Source organism: Leopardus geoffroyi, chromosome B2 (genome assembly GCF_018350155.1).
Source record: "Leopardus geoffroyi isolate Oge1 chromosome B2, O.geoffroyi_Oge1_pat1.0, whole genome shotgun sequence".
Taxonomy (NCBI): domain Eukaryota; kingdom Metazoa; phylum Chordata; class Mammalia; order Carnivora; family Felidae; genus Leopardus; species Leopardus geoffroyi.
The window spans coordinates 75,849,994-75,869,785 of record NC_059332.1 but is presented as its reverse complement, the minus strand read 5'-3'; the positions used below and the strand labels follow the sequence as shown (position 1 = coordinate 75,869,785).

The 19,792-nt window shown below is 37.6% G+C and overlaps 1 protein-coding gene across 6 annotated transcripts in view; it reads left to right on the top strand.

Annotated features, from left to right (window-relative positions):
- Positions 1–19,792, top strand: part of CEP162 (centrosomal protein 162) — a 119,064-nt gene that overhangs the window by 74,351 nt on the left and 24,921 nt on the right. For 3 of the 6 annotated variants that reach the window (XM_045498931.1, XM_045498934.1, XM_045498937.1), the window contains 4 exons: positions 6,784–6,996; positions 10,515–11,167; positions 14,416–14,557; positions 16,840–16,938. In XM_045498931.1, coding sequence (XP_045354887.1) covers positions 6,784–6,996; positions 10,515–11,167; positions 14,416–14,557; positions 16,840–16,938 — 1,107 coding nt within the window. The remainder of the gene's footprint in view (positions 1–6,783; positions 6,997–10,514; positions 11,168–14,415; positions 14,558–16,839; positions 16,939–19,792) is intronic. The other 3 variants (XM_045498936.1, XM_045498933.1, XM_045498935.1) reach the window with 3 other exon arrangements.

The window sequence follows — 19,792 nt, the reverse complement described above, 5'->3', positions numbered from 1 at the left end:
CTTTTTCCTTTTGTTTTTAAAACTCTGTAATTTAGCATTTGTATTCATAACTCAATTATTAAAACGAAAGAAGGATTTCCAGCCCTGTGCATAAGGGAGCATAATTCTATAGTCAAGTCATGACACTTAAATATACAGTTATTATTCCATCACAAACCCAAAACTGTGAGGTCATCACTGGGCTCAATATTACCCCAGTTTTCTGAGAGAAGGAAAACTAAAAAATTAGCTTTTTGTAACTTTTACAGGACCTGTTCTTATAGTAAAAGGTATGGTCGGTAAGTTGGCTTAGTAGCCAGGAGAAGAATAGGACAGAGGTATTTTAAAGAGTTAGAAGTATTCTGAAATAACTATAGTACAGGATTGCTTGCCTATTTTTCAGTGCTTTTGATTTAGATTAGCTAATGTAGACGAAGCCATCCAGAATTGTGAGAGAGAAAAGACCAAAGCAACTACTTCCCTATTTGATGACTTTAAGAGAAATAATTTAGAAAGTTATTTTATTTACTTGTTGATTTACTTTATTAGTTTCTCTCCTCCTTTGGAGTACAAGTGCTGTTAAAGCAGGGATCTGGCTTATCTTGTTTGCCTTCTGTATCTCCAGTGCAGCGCCATATCTGGGAATTAAAAAATGAATGCAGAACTAAATGTATCAGGGTGAAAACAAATGAAGCATGCTTAAAAGCAAAATTAAGACTTGAAATGGTAAATCATATTGACTAGAAATATAGCACTGAATACAATTTATCTTCCTCTTTTATTAATGCTTTCATTAAGGGGTGCCTGGGTGGCTCAGTTGGTTAAGTACAAACTTCGGCTCAGGTCATGATCTCATGGTTTGTGAGTTTGAGCCCCATGTCAGGCTCTGCGCTGACAGCTCAGACCCTGCAGCCTGCTTCAGATCCTGTGTCTCCCTCTCTTTCTGCCCATCCCCCACTCACACTCTCTCAAAAATAAAAAAATAGGGGCGCCTGGGTGGCTCAGTCGGTTGAGCGACCGACTTCAGCTCAGGTCATGATCTCACAGTCTGTGAGTTCAAGCCCCGCATCGGGCTCTGCACTGACAGCTCAGAGCCTGGAACCTGCTTTGGATTCTGTGTCCCCCTCTCTCTCTGCCCCTCCCCTGCTCGTGCTCTGTCTCTCTCTCTCTCTGTCAAAAATAAATAAACATTAAAAAATTTAAAAAAAATAAAAAATAAAATAAAATAAATGCTTTTGTTAAAAAATGTATTGGCTTACCATTTTAGACTATATCTTTCTAAAATATTGTTTATTAATAATATTTTTTATAGTTTACTGTGTGTACATTTCAGATCTTACTCTGTTCCCATGAATATTTCCATCCTAATGATTTTAAACCTTACTATATATTTATTGTTTTAATGTTTGTTTATTTTTGAGAGAGAGAAGGAGAGAGAGAGCATGGGGAGGGGCAGAAAGGGAGGAAGAGAGAATCCCAAGCAGGCTCTATGCCGTCAGCACAGAGCCTGACAAGGGGCTCAAACTCACAAACTGAGATCATGACCTGAGCCAAAGTCAGAGGCTTAACCGACTGAGCCACCCAGGTGCCCCTAAACCTTAATATATATTTTAAAGTAAAGGTATACCACAGTGTATTCAGAATCATTTTGGAGCCATATTCTGAGATAGGTTAATTATAGAATAAAATATCTCATTTTCTAAATAGTTCATAATTAAAAATGGGGCCAATTAATTAGATGCCTGTTATAATGAAAAGTTCAGATTATGTGCATTTTTTAATTCATACTTTTATTTAATGGAATATTCCATAGTTTAATTTCCAATGAGAATTTTTGAAAAAGCAGTTACTTTTGTGTATGACAGCCACACTGGTATCAGTGACCAGCATTTACTCATATCAATGACTGAAGAAAAATATTAAAAAGCAAAATTAAAGAAAATATAAAGTAAAATCTAATTTTCCCCAAAAATGTAATAAGCACTTCAAGATATCAAAATCAGGTTGAAATATTTCTTAAAATTTTAAGTGAATGCATTAGTTATAAATATGTTAAAACATTCTTTTTTTTTTTCTTTTATTTTTACATTCAAGTTAGCATATAGTGCAATAATGATTTCAGGAGTAGAATCCAGTGATTCATCACCTACATATAACACCAAGTGCTCATCCCAACTGTCTTCCTTAATTCCTGTTGCCCATTTAGCCCATCCACCCGCCCATAACCTCTCCAACAACCCTCAGTTTTTTCTCTATATTTAAAAGTCTCTTAAAAACATTCATTTTTTAAAAATCTAGCTCTTCTCTTTTCAATATACATTTTGTATATGTGTATGTATGTACCTTTTATGCTTAGATCTACTTCAAATAACTAGATTTTTAATACCAGAGAAAGCAAAACTTTGAAAATGTCACAATTGAAGTTATCAATATTTGTATCTGGATATATTTCAATTTATGGTACATATATGAAAGTGCAAGCAGTCTTCATGACTGGAAATATTTACTACAAATGTTATAAATGATGAACAATATTCAATGCCTAACATGAACAATATTCAAGTTATATATAGGATTTTAAGTACCAACAATGCATCTTGCCTTAGGGAGGGTAGTTTTTGAGACCAGATCGTAATAAAAGCCAACATTATCAAGCCCTCACTGTATACCGGATGTTCTGCTAAGCACTTTACCAAGATAAATGTCATTTGATCCTCACTTAAGTGTGCCAATGCCATGAAATTGGTATTGTCATTCCCATTTTACCAGTGAGGCAAAAGAAATGTAGTTTGAGGAGTAGACACAGGTTATAAAGCTGGTGGCACAATCTGAACTCCAAACAAGCTCTAACCAGTGCACTAGACTGCCTCTCAGGTGCTATTTTATTTTATTGTATGCTCAGAGGTAGAAAACTATTCAATAAAGAATTTACTATTTTAATATATGTTTTTCAAACACATCTAAACTGTAATGTAACAAAAACAGGTATAAACATATGTACATATATAATATCAAGCTCTAATTTCTGTAGACCCTGGTACAGTTCTTTCTCACAAAAAGACCATAAAATATGTTATTGCTTAATAGACTAAATGAAAAGTAGTGTTTTGTGAAGACTTCATTAAATATCATCTAACCCTCCTTGCTTTCTAATTGAAAGAAGTAACTGTAATTTTAAAAATAGATTAAACTTGGGGCGCCTTGGTGCCTCAGTCGGTTTGACGTCTGACTTCGGCTCAGGTCATGATCTCACAGTTTGTGAGTTTGAGTACCGTGTCAGGCTCTGTGCTGACAGCTCAGAGCCTGGAGCCTGCTTCAGATTCTGTGTCTCTGTCTCTCTCTGCCCTCCCCTGCTCGTGTTCTGTCTCTCTATCTCTCCGTCTCTCTCTCAAGAAATAAACAATACCAACACAACAGAAAGAAAAGCAATAATAGAATATTATGAGCAATTATATGCCAATAAAATGGGCAATCTGGAAGAAATGGACAAATTCCTAGAAACATATACACTACCAAAACTGAAACAGGAAGAAATCGAAAATTTGAACAGACCCATAACCAGGAAGGAAATTGAATTAGTAATCAAAAATCTGCCAAAAAACAAGAGTCCAGGGCCAGATGGCTTTCCGGGCAAATTCTACCAAACATTTAAGGAAGAGTTAACACCTATTCTCTTGAAACTGTTCCAAAAAATAGAAATGGAAGGAAAACTTCCAAACTCTTTCTATGAAGCCAGCATTACCTTGATTCCAAAACCAGACAGAGACCACGCTAGAAAGGAGAACTATAGACCAGTTTCCCTGATGAACATGGATGCAAAAATCCTCAACAAGATATTAGCCAACCAGATCAAAAAATACATTTAAAAAATTATTCACCATGACCAAGTGGGATTTATACCTGGGATGCAGGGCTGGTTCAATATCTGCAAAACAATTAATGTGATTCATCACATCAATAAAAGAAAGGACAAGAACCATATGATCCTCTCAATTGATGCAGAGAAAGCATTTGACAAAATACAGCATCCTTTCTTGATAAAAACCCCCAAGAAAGTAGGGATAAAAGGAGCATACTTCGAGATCATAAAAGCCGTATATGAATGACCCAATGCTAATATCATCCTCAATGGGGAAAAATTGAGAGCTTTCCCCCTAAGGTCAGGAACAAGACAGGGATGTCAGCTCTCGCCACTGTTATTCAACATAGTATTGGAAGTCTTAGCCTCTGCAATCAGACAACACAAATAAAAGGCATCCAAATCGGCCAGGAGGAGGTCAAACTTTCACTCTTTGCAGATGACATGATACTCTATATGGAAAACCCAAAAGTTTCCATCAAAAGACTGCTGGAATTGATTCATGAATTCAGCAAAGTTGCAGGATATAAAATCAATGCACAGAAATTGCTTGCATTCCTATACACCAACAATGAAGTGACAGAAAGAGAAATCAAGGAATCGATCCCATTTACAGTTGCACAAAAAACTGTAAAATACCTAGGAATAAATCTAACCAAAGAGGTGAAAAATCTACACACTGAAAACTATAGAAAACTTATGAAAGAAATTGAAGAAGACCCAAAAATTGGAAAAAAAAGATTCCAGGCTCCTGGATAGGAAGAACAAATATTGTTAAAATGTCAATACTACCCAAAGCAATCTACATATTCAATGCAATCCCCATCAAAGTAACACCAGCATTCTTCACAGAGCTAGAACAAATAATTCTAAAATTTGTATGGAACCAGAAAAGACCCTCTATAGCCAAAGCGATCTTGAAAAAGAAAACCAAAGCAGGATGCATCATAATCGCAGACTTCAAGCTATACTACAAAGCTGTAATCATCAAGACAGTATGGTACTGGCACAAGAACAGACACTCAGATCAATGGAACAGAATAGAGAACCCAGAAATAGACCCACAAACGTATGGCCAACTCATCTTTGACAAAGCAGGAAAGAATATCCAATGGAATAAAGACAGTCTCCTCAGCAAGTGGTGCTGGGAAAACTGGACAGCGACATGCAGAAGAATGAACCTGGACCACTTTCTTACACCGTACACAAAAATAAACTCAACATGGATGAAAGACCTCAATGTAAGACAGGAAGCCATCAAAATCCTCAAGGAGAAAGCAGACAAAAACCTCTTTGATCTTGGCCACAGCAACTCCTTACTCAGCATATCTCCAGGGGCAAGGGAAACAAAGGCAAAAATGAACTACTGGGACCTCATCAAAATAAGAAGCTTCTGCACAGCGAAGGAAACAATCAGCAAAACTAAAAGGCAACCAACAGAATGGGAGAAGATATTTGCAAATGACATAGCAGATAAAGGGGTAGTTTCCAAAATCTATAAAGAACTTACCAAACTCAACACCCAAAAAACAAATAATCCAGTGAAGAAATGGGCAAAGACATGAATTGACACTTCTCCAAAGAAGACTTCCAGATGGCCAACCGACATATGAAAAAATGCTCAACATCACTCATCATCAGGGAAGTAGAAATCAAAACCACAATGAGATACCACCTCACGCCTGTCAGAATGGCTAACATTAACAACTCAGGCAACAACAGATGTTGGCGAGGATGCAGAGAAAGGAGAACCCTTTTACTCTGCTGGTGGGAATGCAAGCTGGTGCATCCACTCTGGAAAACAGTATGGATGTTCCTCAAAAAACTAAAAATAGAACTACCCTACAACCCAGCAATTACACTACTAGGCATTTATCCACGGGATACAGGTGTGCTGTTTCGAAGGGACACATGCACCCCCATGTTTATAGCAGCACTATCAACAATAACCAAAGTATGGAAAGAGCTCAAATGTCCACCGATGGATGAATGGATAAAGAAGATGTGGTATATATACATACAATGAAGTATTACTTGGCAATCAAAAAGAATGAAATCTTGCCATTTGCAACGATGTGGATGGAACTGGAGGGTATTATGCTAAGTGAAATTAGGGAAAGACAAAAATCGTATGATTTCACTCATATGAGGACTTTAAGAGACAAAGCAGATGAACATAAGGGAAGGGAAACAAAAATAATATAAAAACAGGGAAGGGGACAAAACAAAAGAGACTCATAAATATGGAGAACAAACTGAGGGTTACTGGAGGGGTTGTGGGAGGGGGGATGGGCTAAATGGGTAAGGGGCACTAAGGAATCTACTCCTGAAATCATTGTTGCACTATATGCTAACTAATTTGGATGTAAAGTTTAAAGCATAAAAAAATTAAAAATAAACATTAAAAAACTTAAAAAAATAAACTTCAGTTGGAGGGGGACATTTGTAGGAGGGTTGGGGTAGGGTGGAGATTGTTGCACATAGGGGCAGGTGCTTAGGAAGCTGTGTGTTTATTGTACAAATTCTGTACATTCATATGCAGATGTCATTTTTCAATCAATAGATAGTATAAATACAATCATCAAAGGGAGTCTGTGGGAAAAAGGGAAGGGAAAAAGCTTTCTCTTCAGAAAGATTGGTTATTACTAGTACAGTAGAAAGTCCCAAGATCTGTTTCAGGTAAATGTAAGAGGATTTCTGTAAATTAACCAGTAACCAGTACTAAATTAGACATTAAACTATAGGGTTTTAAAATCAGATAATCTAGGGATGTAAAATTTGAAATTAATCTGTGTTTCTGTGCATATGATTCAGTCTTGTGATGTGATATAAACATCTCTTTGAAATCTAGACATGACTGATAGCGCATAATCTCAATTTATACATGAAACTGCTTAATTTTAATATATTTGTGATCTTACGTGTATGCAAAAATATTTTAATAGGTTAAGGAAATGGAAGGAATTCTAAAGAGAAGATATCCCAATTCTTTACCTGCTTTAATACTGGCTGCATCAGCAGCTGGTGATACAGTGGATAGGAATACAGTGGACTTTATGGAGAAAAGGATAAAAAAACTAGAGGCTGATTTGGAGGGCAAAGATGAAGAAGCAAAGAAAAGCCTTCGTACCATGGAACAACAGTTCCAGAAGATGAAGGTGGGTGCCATCTAGCCATGGACATGGGGCTCAGATCTCAAGGTTTCAGTATTGTGGGAGCTGGGCACTTCTTAGGTCTCATTTTAACAAATAATTTTAAACATCCTTCCCTCTAAAACCTTTACCATGCATGTCAGTAGATGCAAAAGAAACCTAGACCCATCCTATCTTTTTTGCTCTCCTTTATCTACTTTTCTTTTTATTTCAAGCGTAGAAAATCAAGCACAGTGTTCCTCTCAGTGATGCTAGAATTAGTGGTAATTAAGTTATGAAAAGGCAAAGTAAAACATGTCTGGTGTATATTCAGTATAAAATTGTTTTTTAGTTACCATGGGTGAAAATACTTTTTTGAGGGATGCCTGGGTAAGCAGCCCTCTCTTGATTTTGGCTCAAGTCATGATCTCAAGGTTCATGAGATCAAGCCCCATGTTGGGATCTTGCACTGTGGTGTGGAGCCTGCTTGGGATTCATTCTCTCTCTCTCTCTCTCTCTCTCCCCCCCCCCCCCCCCCGCCTCTCCTATCCCTGTTTGTGCATGTGCTCTCTCTCTCAAATACACATTAAGAAAAAAAAGAAAGAAAATACTTTCTTGAAATTTCCCTAGACAAGGGGGAGGAAATGAGACAGGAGTATGTTTGGAGTAGAGCAGGGAGCAGGGCAATGTTGGTTGAAAATGTCTTACTTTCTGAGTTTAATCCTTTGTGAGGAATGAATCAGAAAATACAGGTAGTAGGATGACCAAGTGTGAAAGAAGATGTGATATTTAATTTACTTTTAAAAATTTGTTTAGTACACAGTTTCTACAGTAATTCTTGCTAGATGCTTTCACGAACATTTTAGTTCATCCTGCATCATCTTTCCAATCACCAGTGAGAAACAGATATTGCTACTCTGCTTCACAGATGAGGGAACGGATGTTCACAATTTAACTTCTTGCCTGAGGTGCTATTGCTGGTGAGTGTCAGAGGCCTCAAATCCACAGGCCACAGATTTCTATCTTGAGAGAAGCAACAGATGATAGAATATTAGATTCCAGAAACAGTAAAAGGTTGAAAACCTGGAAGTACATTGGCCTGCTAGTTAACTTAAGGTCATGTCAAGGAAGTTGGCTTTACTTTATTTCATACTCTTTCAAATCTCTCAGCCCCCTACCTGGTTTTCTTTGTTCGCCTGTCCTAAATTCCAAGGCGTACTTCTCTTTTAACTACCCTCTTTTCAACCATACTTACCTCCCTTACCTTCTGCTCCAGCTCACCCATCTCTTCCTCTGCTCCTCCTCTCACATAGATCTGTGTTTGTGAGGAGGTGGCATAGTTGAGAGAGGAGAGCTGTCACAGGTGTCTAGGTGTCTGATCCTGGGAATTTGCTTGGTGCTACTTGGCAATCCTCTTGCTGTGACTGATCAGTTTCTTCCATTCCCCTAAACACTCACCACAGACCTCCTTCCATCAGGTTCATGTGACCCCCCACACCACCTTTAGCAGACTGCCTCCTATCCATAGGAGACTGTGGCATGATGGAAAACACACAGGCTTTCTAGGGTCAGACCAACCTCCAGTCCCCAGACCGGACTTTGTGCTAGTTACTTTACCCTCTGAGCCTCTGTCTCCTCATATGTAAGAGGAGTTGTTATCTACAACTGACTTATTGCCAAGTATGCCACTTTTTCTCCTGAATTTCTTTCAATTCCTCTGTTCCTTTTCATCACCGTGTTACTCGGCTGCCATCATTAAGAAACAATGACCTGGATAACTATTGTAATCTCCTGACTAGTTTACACATACCCACATCACTCCATCCTCTAATCAGCTCTTGATGCTAAAGCCATAATTATATTTTCACATCTGTGTCTTATACACATACACACACACACACACACACACACACACACACACCTACCTTTATTTATATCCCTCAATAACTTCCTGTTCCTCTTAGGTTAAATAAATGGCCTATAAATCCATGTATAGCCACACCCCTCTTGCTTTCTCATCCAGTCATATGTGTTTCTCCTATTTGCCATGTTTCCTGCAGCCACAGAAGTTTGTACACTTACCTCTGACTGGTATGCTCTGCCCACCTCTTTCAGTTGAGATGTTCCTGCCCTTTAGCTCTTAATCCAAGCATTGCTACCCCAGTGAAAGCTTCGTGGACTCCCTGGTAGACAAATTATCTTAGAGGCACTTTCCATGCACTTCTCCATTGTGTCTACCATGTTCACAGCTGTTTCGATTGGATCATGAGTGATCTCTCTCCCCATCTAGCTTCCGGACTTCGTGATGGCTGGAACTGTTCTGCTTTTACTCACCATTGTGTTCCATCATTCAAGACACAGAGTAGATGTTAAAATATTTTAATTAGTTAATCCTTAATTCATAGGATATTGGGAGGATTGAGTGGCAAAATATATGTAAAGCCCCACGGCCTTATGTGGAGTATAGCAAACATTCAATAAATGATTATAGTAATTACAGCTACTATTAACATTCCAGTGACCACATAGAGGCTAGAATTCAAACCCTCTACCTGATTTTTATATATCTAAATCTCTTCACCCTGATTTTTCTCTTTTTGTGCTTCCTTAGCCCGTCCCATTCCTGTCTCTGCTCACTCTTTATCACTTCTTCCTTTCATTCTGGTTCCCAATACACACCAAGCATTAGATTGCCTTTGCAGGTGTTCTTCCTACCTCTGTAATGTCCCTGCTTCCACTTATCCCCAAATTTACATTCCTCTCTCAAGCCCAAACCTACATGTGCTCCCTCTATTCACTCTTCCCCCTTCTCTCAGGCACACAGGGGGAGCCTCGTCCTCTTTGCACCATATTCATAGGCCCATTATCACAGTTATCATAGGACACTGAAATTTTCCATCGCTCTCCTGACCAGGCTATAAACTGTTTGAAGGCATGAGCTGGACTTCTTTATCTCTAGAATCTGGTACAGTGCCTGGCACACAGTGGTAGCTCAATAAATATTCATTGAATGAATGAACACTGTTGTGCCCCCTCTGCAGAGTAACCTGCTTAGGTTATTTTGTTTATAATAATAAAGCTGCAGTGTGACAAATCCAAGCTGACTTACTCCCTATGAGATTCCTAAATTGATACTAGCAAGTTGAAAACGGGCTATCTCTTAAAGATTTCAGCGCCCCCGATATCTTTCCCTGTTTATCCTCAGAGTATAGTTTGTCAGTTTGCATAGAGAAAGGTACACAATAATAGGTTTGATTGTGATACTTAAAACAAGTTTTGGGGTGTACAGAAACATGTTATATAATGTTTATAAAGCAACACGTTAATTATGAAATTATACAACATATTGAGAACGTATAACGTTATGCTCTTTAAAGATTAGGACTTCAGCCCATTGGACTGACTCAGGGAACAGAACTAGAAGCATCAGAACATGTAATGAATGCCTGAATGAAGGAATAGGTAGGACCTAGTAGAATGCTGGGCTTTGGGAACAAGTGACATGCTTATCAGTGGTTTGACGTTACATGGATTCCTTTCTGCAGATCCAGTATGAACAGAGACTAGAGGAGCAGGAGCAGCTACTTGCCTGCAAATTGAAGGAAGCACCCCAGAACCAGCCTGACAGCTCCTCCAGGGTTGAAGCACTAGAGAAGGAGCTCGACGACATCAAGGAAGCCCATCAAATCACTGTAAGAAACCTTGAAGCTGAAATAGACATTCTTAAACATCAGAATGCTGAATTGGAACTCAAGAAAAGCGATAAAGATGGTAACGATTTCCGGTCTATAGAACTCCAGGTAGAACAGGCTCATGCTAAAGCTAAACTGGTGCGACTCAACGAGGAGCTGGCTGCGAAGGGGAGAGAAATACAAGACCTTTCAAAAACTGTGGAGAGGCTCCAGAAGGAGAGAAGGATGATGCTGTCTAATCAGAACTCTAAGGGTAGAGAGGAAGTGACTGCAAAAAGGGGGAAGAAAGATGGTTTGCATTCAGGTAAAGGAAGTGCTAACGCATTCCCTGGAACCCTGGATGGCAAGCGTTACCAACCACACACTTTTACTGATTCCCATGTTTCAGAGGTTTTACAAGAAAACTGCAGATTGAAAAATGAACTGGAGAGATTAATTGTGGAGAGGAATGAGCTGAGGATGAAATCTGAAGCAGCAGTGACCCAATTTGAAAATTCCATGAAAAGGTAAAATGTGAATTTGTAAATATATGGGGATATAAAAAGATAAAAATGCCAAAATTATAAGATAGATTTCCTCTAGATTATCAATTTTACCCTCAACTGAATTCATCACCAAATTTTATGAAGTTGTATTGCATTGCTAAGCATAGATCTCTTTCAGAGTAGGATCCTCTACCTGTTGAATTCCAAATCCTGATAAGCCTGAATCTCTGTGTCAGCCTAAACCATGTGCTTGGCCTGACTGATCTTGTCTTTCTGCAGTTTTCCAGATGGTGTTAATAAGCTGACCCACTGGGCCTTCTTATAAATGAATGTCATCATTTATGACTGCCATGGGCAGACCGCAGAAAACTGCTGTTATTAAAACTAGCTGACATTCTAAGAGGAAAGGTCCTCTTTTCCAAAATAACTCTTAAAGTTAATCTAGTGATCACATCCATTCATGCCTTAAAGAACTTTTGTGCTCATTCCTTCTCAGAATCACCAGGTACTGTCTACTGTCTTTCCTCTGAGCCTTCTAACATGCTCAGATCTTTTTGTCCATCATCAAACCAAGTCTCTACTCATCTTTCTGTCAGGAACACTTTTCCACAAGTAGCGTCTTATTTGCAACTCACTTCCTCTTAACCAGGACTCTTATCCTCAGCACTCTTTTAAATGTGATCTCTCAGTAGTGCTCTTTCCTGGTCCAGTGGTGTTTTCTCCATTTTCATTCTCCTTGACATTGTTCTTTCTTGAAATGGTTTCCTCCCATAACCTCCATGACTCACACTAGGGAGTGTGACTAGTACGCCTCTCCTGTACCTTTAACCGACTCCTGACTCTTCATTCTCCTTCCACAAAAACCAGACTTCTACCAGGGTTTATTTTCAACTTTCTGTTTATTCTCTGTTCTTTATCCATTGCTAAATTCATGTATTCTTATGGCTTCTATGAACCACGAACCCGATTTACTTTTCAAGGCTGTTTTCTTCCCTGAGCTCAGATGTTAAATCTACTGGGGTTTTTTGGATTATTCCTCTTGGACTCAGTAGTATCTCAAATTTTATTCCTTTTTTTACCTATAAACTAGCTCCCCTCACAGCTTCCCCATCTCCATCTAGCACCATATTTTTTCAGTTGTCAAGTCCACCTTTTACTTCCTTTATTTCTTGGGCTCACAGTTTATGGGGGTGGTTCCTTATAAATAGGTCTCCTTTCACTTTCTACCTTACTGTAGTGCAGCCTTACTTGCTTTACTACAGCATCCCACCCTAATCTCCCTGATTTTAGTTTCTGTCTCCCCTAATCATTTTGCTTAAAAACCATTAATATTCTTAAATATCCCTGTATTTGAGTTACTCTGCCCTCCACTGAATCCCAGCTTCCTGAAGTATCACGACTAACTTACTCCATGTGGCTTCTCACGTGCCATCACCATTACAAGACTTCTGTGTGGGCCTTAGTTGCTGAAGGTCTTTACTACATTTTGCTCGTTCATGTTTCAAGTGCTACCTCTTCCACAAAATATCTCCGAGAGCCTCTCAGGAAACTTCCTGCTCTCACTTCCAACTCCTCCATAACTTATATACCATGTGCCAGTATTGAATATCAAGAAAGCACTGATCAGCCAGTGCCTGGTAACTCCTTGAGAACTGATATAAGATTATACTTCTTTGCAACGTGGTAAAGGAGCAGAGTGAGCATAGCAAGCACCAGACAAATGCTTATTGAATGATGGGCAGCTGTGTCTGAATGCTTCCAGATTGAAACCTTGTGTTTTTAGTTCTCAATGTGATAATAAAAATAAAGCTATTTGGAAAGAATTGCATTCTTTCCTAGAAAAAATTGAAATTTATCCTATAAGTTTTCCTATATATAATTTATAATTTTTTAGTATTGCTTAATCTGTTTTTCAGACAGCTGTGGGCCTGATAAGTAAAGAATAACCTTTCCTAATCCCAGATTTAGGCCAGTGGGGTATTTTGTTTATTTGGTTTTTTGTTTTTTACTTCAGTTGTGTCATAAGTGCTTTAGATTTTTATGCTTTTCCATACTGTTTCCACGAATAAATGTTCATATAGTCAAATAAGCAACTGATAAATTTGTTTATAGCAACAGTGAGTCACTAAATATCTGCTTTGAATAAAATCCTATCATTTTTTGGGGTGCGTGGGTAGCTCAGTCAGTTGAGCATTTGACTTCAGCTCAGGTCATGATCTCACAGTTTGTGGGTTCGAGCCCCACATTGGGCTCTGTGCTGAACACTTGCTCAGAGCCTGGAGCCTGCTTCAGATTCTCTCTCTCTCTCTCTCTCTCTCTCTCTCTCTCTCCCCCCCCCCCCCCCGTCTCTCTCTCTCTCTCTCAAAAATAAATAAACATTGGGGCGCCTGGGTAGCTCAGTCAGTTAAGTGTCCAATTTCAGCTCAGGTCGTGATCTCACGGTTCGTGAGTTCGAGCCCCGCGTCCGGCTCTGGGCTGACAGCTCAGAGCCTGGAGCCTGTTTCAGATTCTGTGCCTCCCTCTGTCTGCCCCTCCGCTGCTTGCACTCTGTCTCTCACATTGTCTCAAAAATAAATAAACATTAAAAATAAATAAATAAACAAACATTTAAAAATAATAATAGGGGCGCCTGGGTGGCTCAGTCAGTTGAGCTTCTGACTTTGTCTCAGGTCATGATCTCGCAGTCAGTGAATTCAAGTCCCGCATCAGGCTCTATGCTGACAGCTCAGAGCCTGGAGCCTGCTTCAGATTCTGTCTCCTTCTCTCTCTGCCCCTCCCCCACTTGTGCTCTCTCTCTGTCTCTCAAAAATAAATAAACGTAAAAAAAATTTTTTTTAAATAAAAAAGTAAATAAACAAAAGAAGATAAAATAGGCCCTTGCTTTAAATCCAGACAGAACATTTAGAACCTTCCATTCTCTCAGAAAGTACAGCCCCAGGCTAGGGAGCCAGTGGAAGGCCCAGATTTTGAGGTCTAACACCGTGCTGGGCTTGAACCCCAGCTCTGCAACTTCCTAATCTGAACTCCAGAGACATCACTCTTTCCAAAACTCAACTCTGCCCTTATAAAATTCAGTAAACAATAGTGAGCTCATGGTGTGGTTGTAAGAACTCACAAGCAATAATGTATAAAGCACCTGACAAAGTGCAGTAAGTAATGGTGTTCTTTCCCTATGCCTCTTTAATTTCCAAGCTTCCTACACTATTTTTATGCTAACTCTGAATTGAAGAGCTGTTTTTATGTGTGATTTTGTTTGATTTGCTCTACAGGGTCAAGGAAGATACTGCAGCACACATTGCATCTCTCAAAGCATCTCATCAGAGGGAAGTAGAGAAACTCCTTTGCCAAAATGCAGTAGAAAATTCTTCTTCCAAAGTAGCTGAACTAAATCGTAAAATAGCAACTCAAGAGGTAGACAACTTTAACAAACTTTCCTTGGCTTTAAAATTATTTTTTTCAGGACTGTTAACAGAACATTTAACTTCACTTTTTAGTAGAAATGAGAAAATATTGACTTGATTTTTTTTAGTAGGAGAGGATGCCGTTACCATTTAACTATTCTACTTTAAAACTATTCTCTGTAAATAAGTGGTTTCACAGTTTGTCCCTATATTTCTCAAATAGTTCTTCTCCTAAGTCATTTGTAACAAATGGTAGAAGTATGGTCAATCACATTTTGTGGTTGAGAACTGAGTACTTGAACTTGAATGTTGAATCATTTCCCTCTACCCAAGTCCCAGCTGACAAGTAATTAATCTAGTCGTTCTCTTGCCCATTTATCTTTCATTCATTAAACAAATAATGATTCGGGGTCTATAGACAATGAAGCACTAGGGATAAAATAATGAACAGAGATATGCACACAGCTTGTAGCCATTATGAAACAGTCTTCTTAGAATTATGACAGAATATGCTGAAAGCTTATCCACATTTCTTTAAAAAAGTGTATCTTCCTTTTTGGTTAGTGTGTATATCTTCAAGGAACATCTATGATTATCTACTGTGATGGTAGCAAGTTGAAAAAAACAGCATTAAAATAGAATTTGTATCTGCAACTTACTTTCAAATGGTGTATCCCAGGAAAAGAAAGAAAAATAAGGCAAATATGGCAAAAATGTTAGTAGTTGGTAAATCAAATTAAAGAATATAGGTCCACTGTGTTCTTTTCTCTAGGTTTTAATTTTTAAAAACAAGCTGAGGGAGAAAGACTTCAAGAAACAATTATCTTACCATTATTTCTCCCTTTAATAATCATTTAATAGTATCTTGATTAAAAACAAATTGCTCAACTAAGAAGTTTAAGTATGGACTGGGTATTAGATATTATGAGATTATTGTAAATTTTTTAGGCATAAAAATGTTGTTGGGTGGCTTAGCCAGTTAAGCATCCAACTCTTGATTTGGGCTCAGGTCATGATCTCATGGGGTCGAGCCCCAAATTGAGTTCTGCACTGAGTGTGGGATTCATTCTCTCCCTTTCTCTCTGCCTCTCCTACTCATGGATGTGCGTGCACACACACACACACACACACACACACACACACACACACTTTCTCTTTCAAAATAAATAAACATTAAAGAAAATGCTGTTGTGGTTTTGTGAGATGTCCTTGTAAGAAGATGCATGTTGAAGCATTTGGGGTATTTTAGTGTGAAATGAGGTCTGTAATTTAAATTCAAACAAAGAACTTTGACTATTTTAATATTTCAATGAGAAAGTGCTTTTTATTTTTTTTTTAACATTTATTTATTTTTGAGAGAGAGAGAGAGAGAGAGAGAGAGAGAGCAAGAGCATGAGTGAGGGAGGGGCAGAAAGAGGGAGAGACACAGAATCCGAAGCAGGCTCCAGGCTCTGAGCTGTCAGCACAGAACCCATGAACAGCGACATCATGACCTGAGCTCAAGTCGGACGCTTAACCGACTGAGCCACCCAATCTTTGTACAGCAGTTGCAGATAACTTCTCTGGCTTTTTTCCCCATAGGAGTAGGGTGTCAGTGGGCAGTATAAACATTATATCAAGTTATTATATATTATGTAGTTGGGAGAGGTGGGAAAAGTAGTGTCATTATGCCATAGTGCCTGCCCTAAGTGTTACTTTCCCAGAGTTCTAAATGTAATATTGTAAATTATAAGTTAAATGGAAGTCAGCATAGTCTGATGGTAAAAACAGTAAAAGTATTAGAGGTAATAAATGCATATTTTCCTAAGTTTTAAGATCCTTGATGAAAGTATCTATTTCAGGTTGCCAAAAAAATACAAGCATGACATTTATTTCATGCTTATTAATAGGCTTGTGCTATTATTTTACTTAATCACAAAGTAATAAAGACAGTATTGGCTATCTTCAAAATGCTTAGACTTTACAGAGGTTTATTTTAAAAGGTATTTTTCAGGCCTTCAGAAGAAAAGTATTAGAGATAAAGAAGCCAAGTAGTTACACAGCCATTATTTGTCATACATGTGATACTTTCCATTAAATATTGAAAGAAAATAATGAATGCATTCAATCAGCTTAATTTATTCAATGAACTTGATTCCTGTGACATTTTATTTTTGTTAGAATTTGGTAATTTAAAAATATTAGGATTTTTTTTTTGCTACAAAAACACGTCATTAGTTGGTTTTCTGATATTTTTCAAATAATGTTTGAGAAGACTTCTATTAACTCAGTGCTTCTAACATAATTTCATAGGTACTTCTAAAACATTTCCAAAATCAAGTTAACGAACTGCAGGGTAAACAGGAGTCTCTGGTAGTTTCTCAAGTTCGAGAAGAAATCTTACAGAAAGAGGTAAGAAGTAACAAAAATATTGTACTAAAAAGCTGTTTCTTAGCCGTTTCAATCATATTCTTATTTTTGTATTAATTTTTGTTAGCTTAAATGTATAAATGGAAATAACCTGAAAGTATCACATCAAAAAAATAATAACTTGTTTATGGTAAGTCTGCTTTGCCCAGATGAAACTCTTCAATGGGTAAATAAGTTTCTTATATATTTGTATTTGATTTTGAGATTTTTCTGGGCAGTGGGGAAATAGGGAGAGGGGCATTTGGTTCTTTTGATTGTTTTAGGAGGAAAAATTGGATGGTTAAGGTCATTTTTGTATTAAGTACTTGATACTGTTAAGAAATAACTAAAGTAGTCATTACAGTGATGCTGGATCCCCAGTAACAATATTATAGGAGATAGATCTTTCTGGAAACTCACCGTTTTTATTACTCTAAGATCCCTTTGATTCTAGAAAGTGTAAAACAACAGACAACTGTGCATTCCATTCTTTGAAGTGTATCCACCACATTTTATTCAAGAATTTATTAAACCATACAGGAAAAACATAATTGCATTATGAAAACATTAATATAAAAATACTCCACAGTTACATAACTGTCAATTTAAAAAATCTTGTTTCAGTAATTGAAAGGCTGTGGTCCAACATGTGCATTCTTTTCAGTGTTTAAGATGTGCATAAACTTTGTTGTATAAGCAATACGTTAACAGAACTTCACAGACCTAAGGTAAAATCTTGGGGAAAAGCAATAAAAGGAAGTATGTTCTAATGTTTGCAAGATAAAGATTAAGGTCACTTTTAGTTAAGTTACAGTGTGTTCTTAGTTTAAGAATAGCTAAAATAGGGCGCCTGGGTGGCGCAGTTGGTTAAGCGTCCGACTTCAGCCAGGTCACTATCTCATGGTCCGTGAGTTCGAGCCCCGCGTTGGGCTCTGGGCTGATGGCTCAGAGCCTGGAGCCTGTTTCCGATTCTGTGTCTCCCTCTCTCTCTGCCCCTCCCCCGTTCATGCTCTGTCTCTCTCTGTCCCAAAAATAAATAAACGTTGAAAAAAAAAAAAAAAAAAAAAACTAAAACACTCCATCTTTTGAATGAAATGACAATCTGCCTTTCAGTAAGCAGTATATCTATAATAGTTATGTTAACAGGGCTTATTTATTCCCACTACTGATAACCTCCTGAGGGTCCTCAAAGGGATTTTCTCTCAGGCTGATGGGAACAGCTCATTTTCCCAGCCCTACATTAGCTCCCAGATTGTTCAGGCTGCCATTTCCACTGGCTTCGAAACCCTCTGGGCAGCAAAGTAGGCAGTCATTGAGTTCATCTATTGTGTTTCCCTTCTCTCATGAATCACCATCCTGCAGTGCTGTTAAGCTGATGTTTGAAAACAGTTTCATATGTCCTCGGTTGTTCTGGTTGTTTAAGAAAGGAGGGTAAACCCCTGTCTCTTTTTGACCACAGAGAAACTACAATATACATCTTTTAACACTAGCAAATTGTTTTATTTGGTTACTGCTTGTTTGTAATGCATCTCTGCTTTTCTACCTCTACTCTATCTACCTTTCCATTTATTTGTATCTACTTCCATTATCAATGTCTTGTAGATTTAAGTGTAGAAATCTTTCACCTTCTTGTTTAAATTCACTTTTAAGTATTATCCTGTTTTTTGATGCTTTTTGAATGGTAGCATTTTCTTTTTTAGGTAGTTCATTATTGATGTACAGAAACAGTACTGATCTTTGTTAATTTTGTATCCTGCAACTTTACTGAATTCACTGATTAGATCTAACAGTTTTTTGGTGGAGTCTTTAGAATTTTCTATATATAAAATCATGTCACCTGCAAATAGAGACTATTTTAATTCTTTCCTATCCTGATGCCCTTTATTTTTCTTGCCTAATTGCTCTGGCTAGGGCCTTTTGTACTATAATGAATAGGAGTAGTGAGAGTGAGCACCCTTGTATTGTTTGTGAACTTAGAAAAAAAGCTTTCACGCTTTAGCCATTGAATATGATATTAGCTGTGGATTTATCATATACTGTATTAATGTATTGAGGTACATTCCTTCTATACCTAATTTAATAGCTTTTATCATGAACAGATGTTAAATTTTATCAAATGTTTTTTTCTGCATCTATTGAGATGGTAATATTATTTGTTTCTTCATTCTATTATTACCTTGTAATGTATTACCTTGATTTTTGTATGTTGAACCATCTTGCGTCCCAGAGATAAATTTCACTTGATCATGGTGAATATTTTTAATGCACTGTTGAATTCAAATTGCTAGTATTGTATTCAGAAGTTTTTCATTTATGTTCATCAGAAATAGTGGTCTGTAGTTGTCTGATAGTGTCTTTGGCTGGTTTGTAAAATGAATTTGGAAGTGTTCCCTCTCTTCTGTGTTTTGGAAAAGTTTGAAGAGGATTAGCATTAATTCTTTAAATGTTTGGTAAAATTCACTTATGAAGCCATCTTGTCCTGGACTGTTCTTTTTTGGGAGATTTTTTATTATGGATTCCCCTTAGTAGTAATTGACTGTTCAGATTTGGGGTTTTTTTTCCTGATTCAGTCTTGTTGTGTTGTATGTGTCTAAGAATTTTTCCATTTCTTCTAGGTTGTCCAGTTTGTTGGCATATAGTTCATAGTAGCCTTTTGTGATCTTTTGTATTTCCGTGGTATCTGTTGTAATGTCTCCTTTATCATTTATAATTTCATTGATTTGAGTCCTCATTTTTCCTTGGTTAATCTAGCCAAAGATTTGTCAATGGACAAATGTCAATGTCAATGTCTGTCCTTTCAAAGAACAAATTCTTAGTTTTGTTCATCTTTTCTATTATTTTCCTGTTCTTGGTTTTG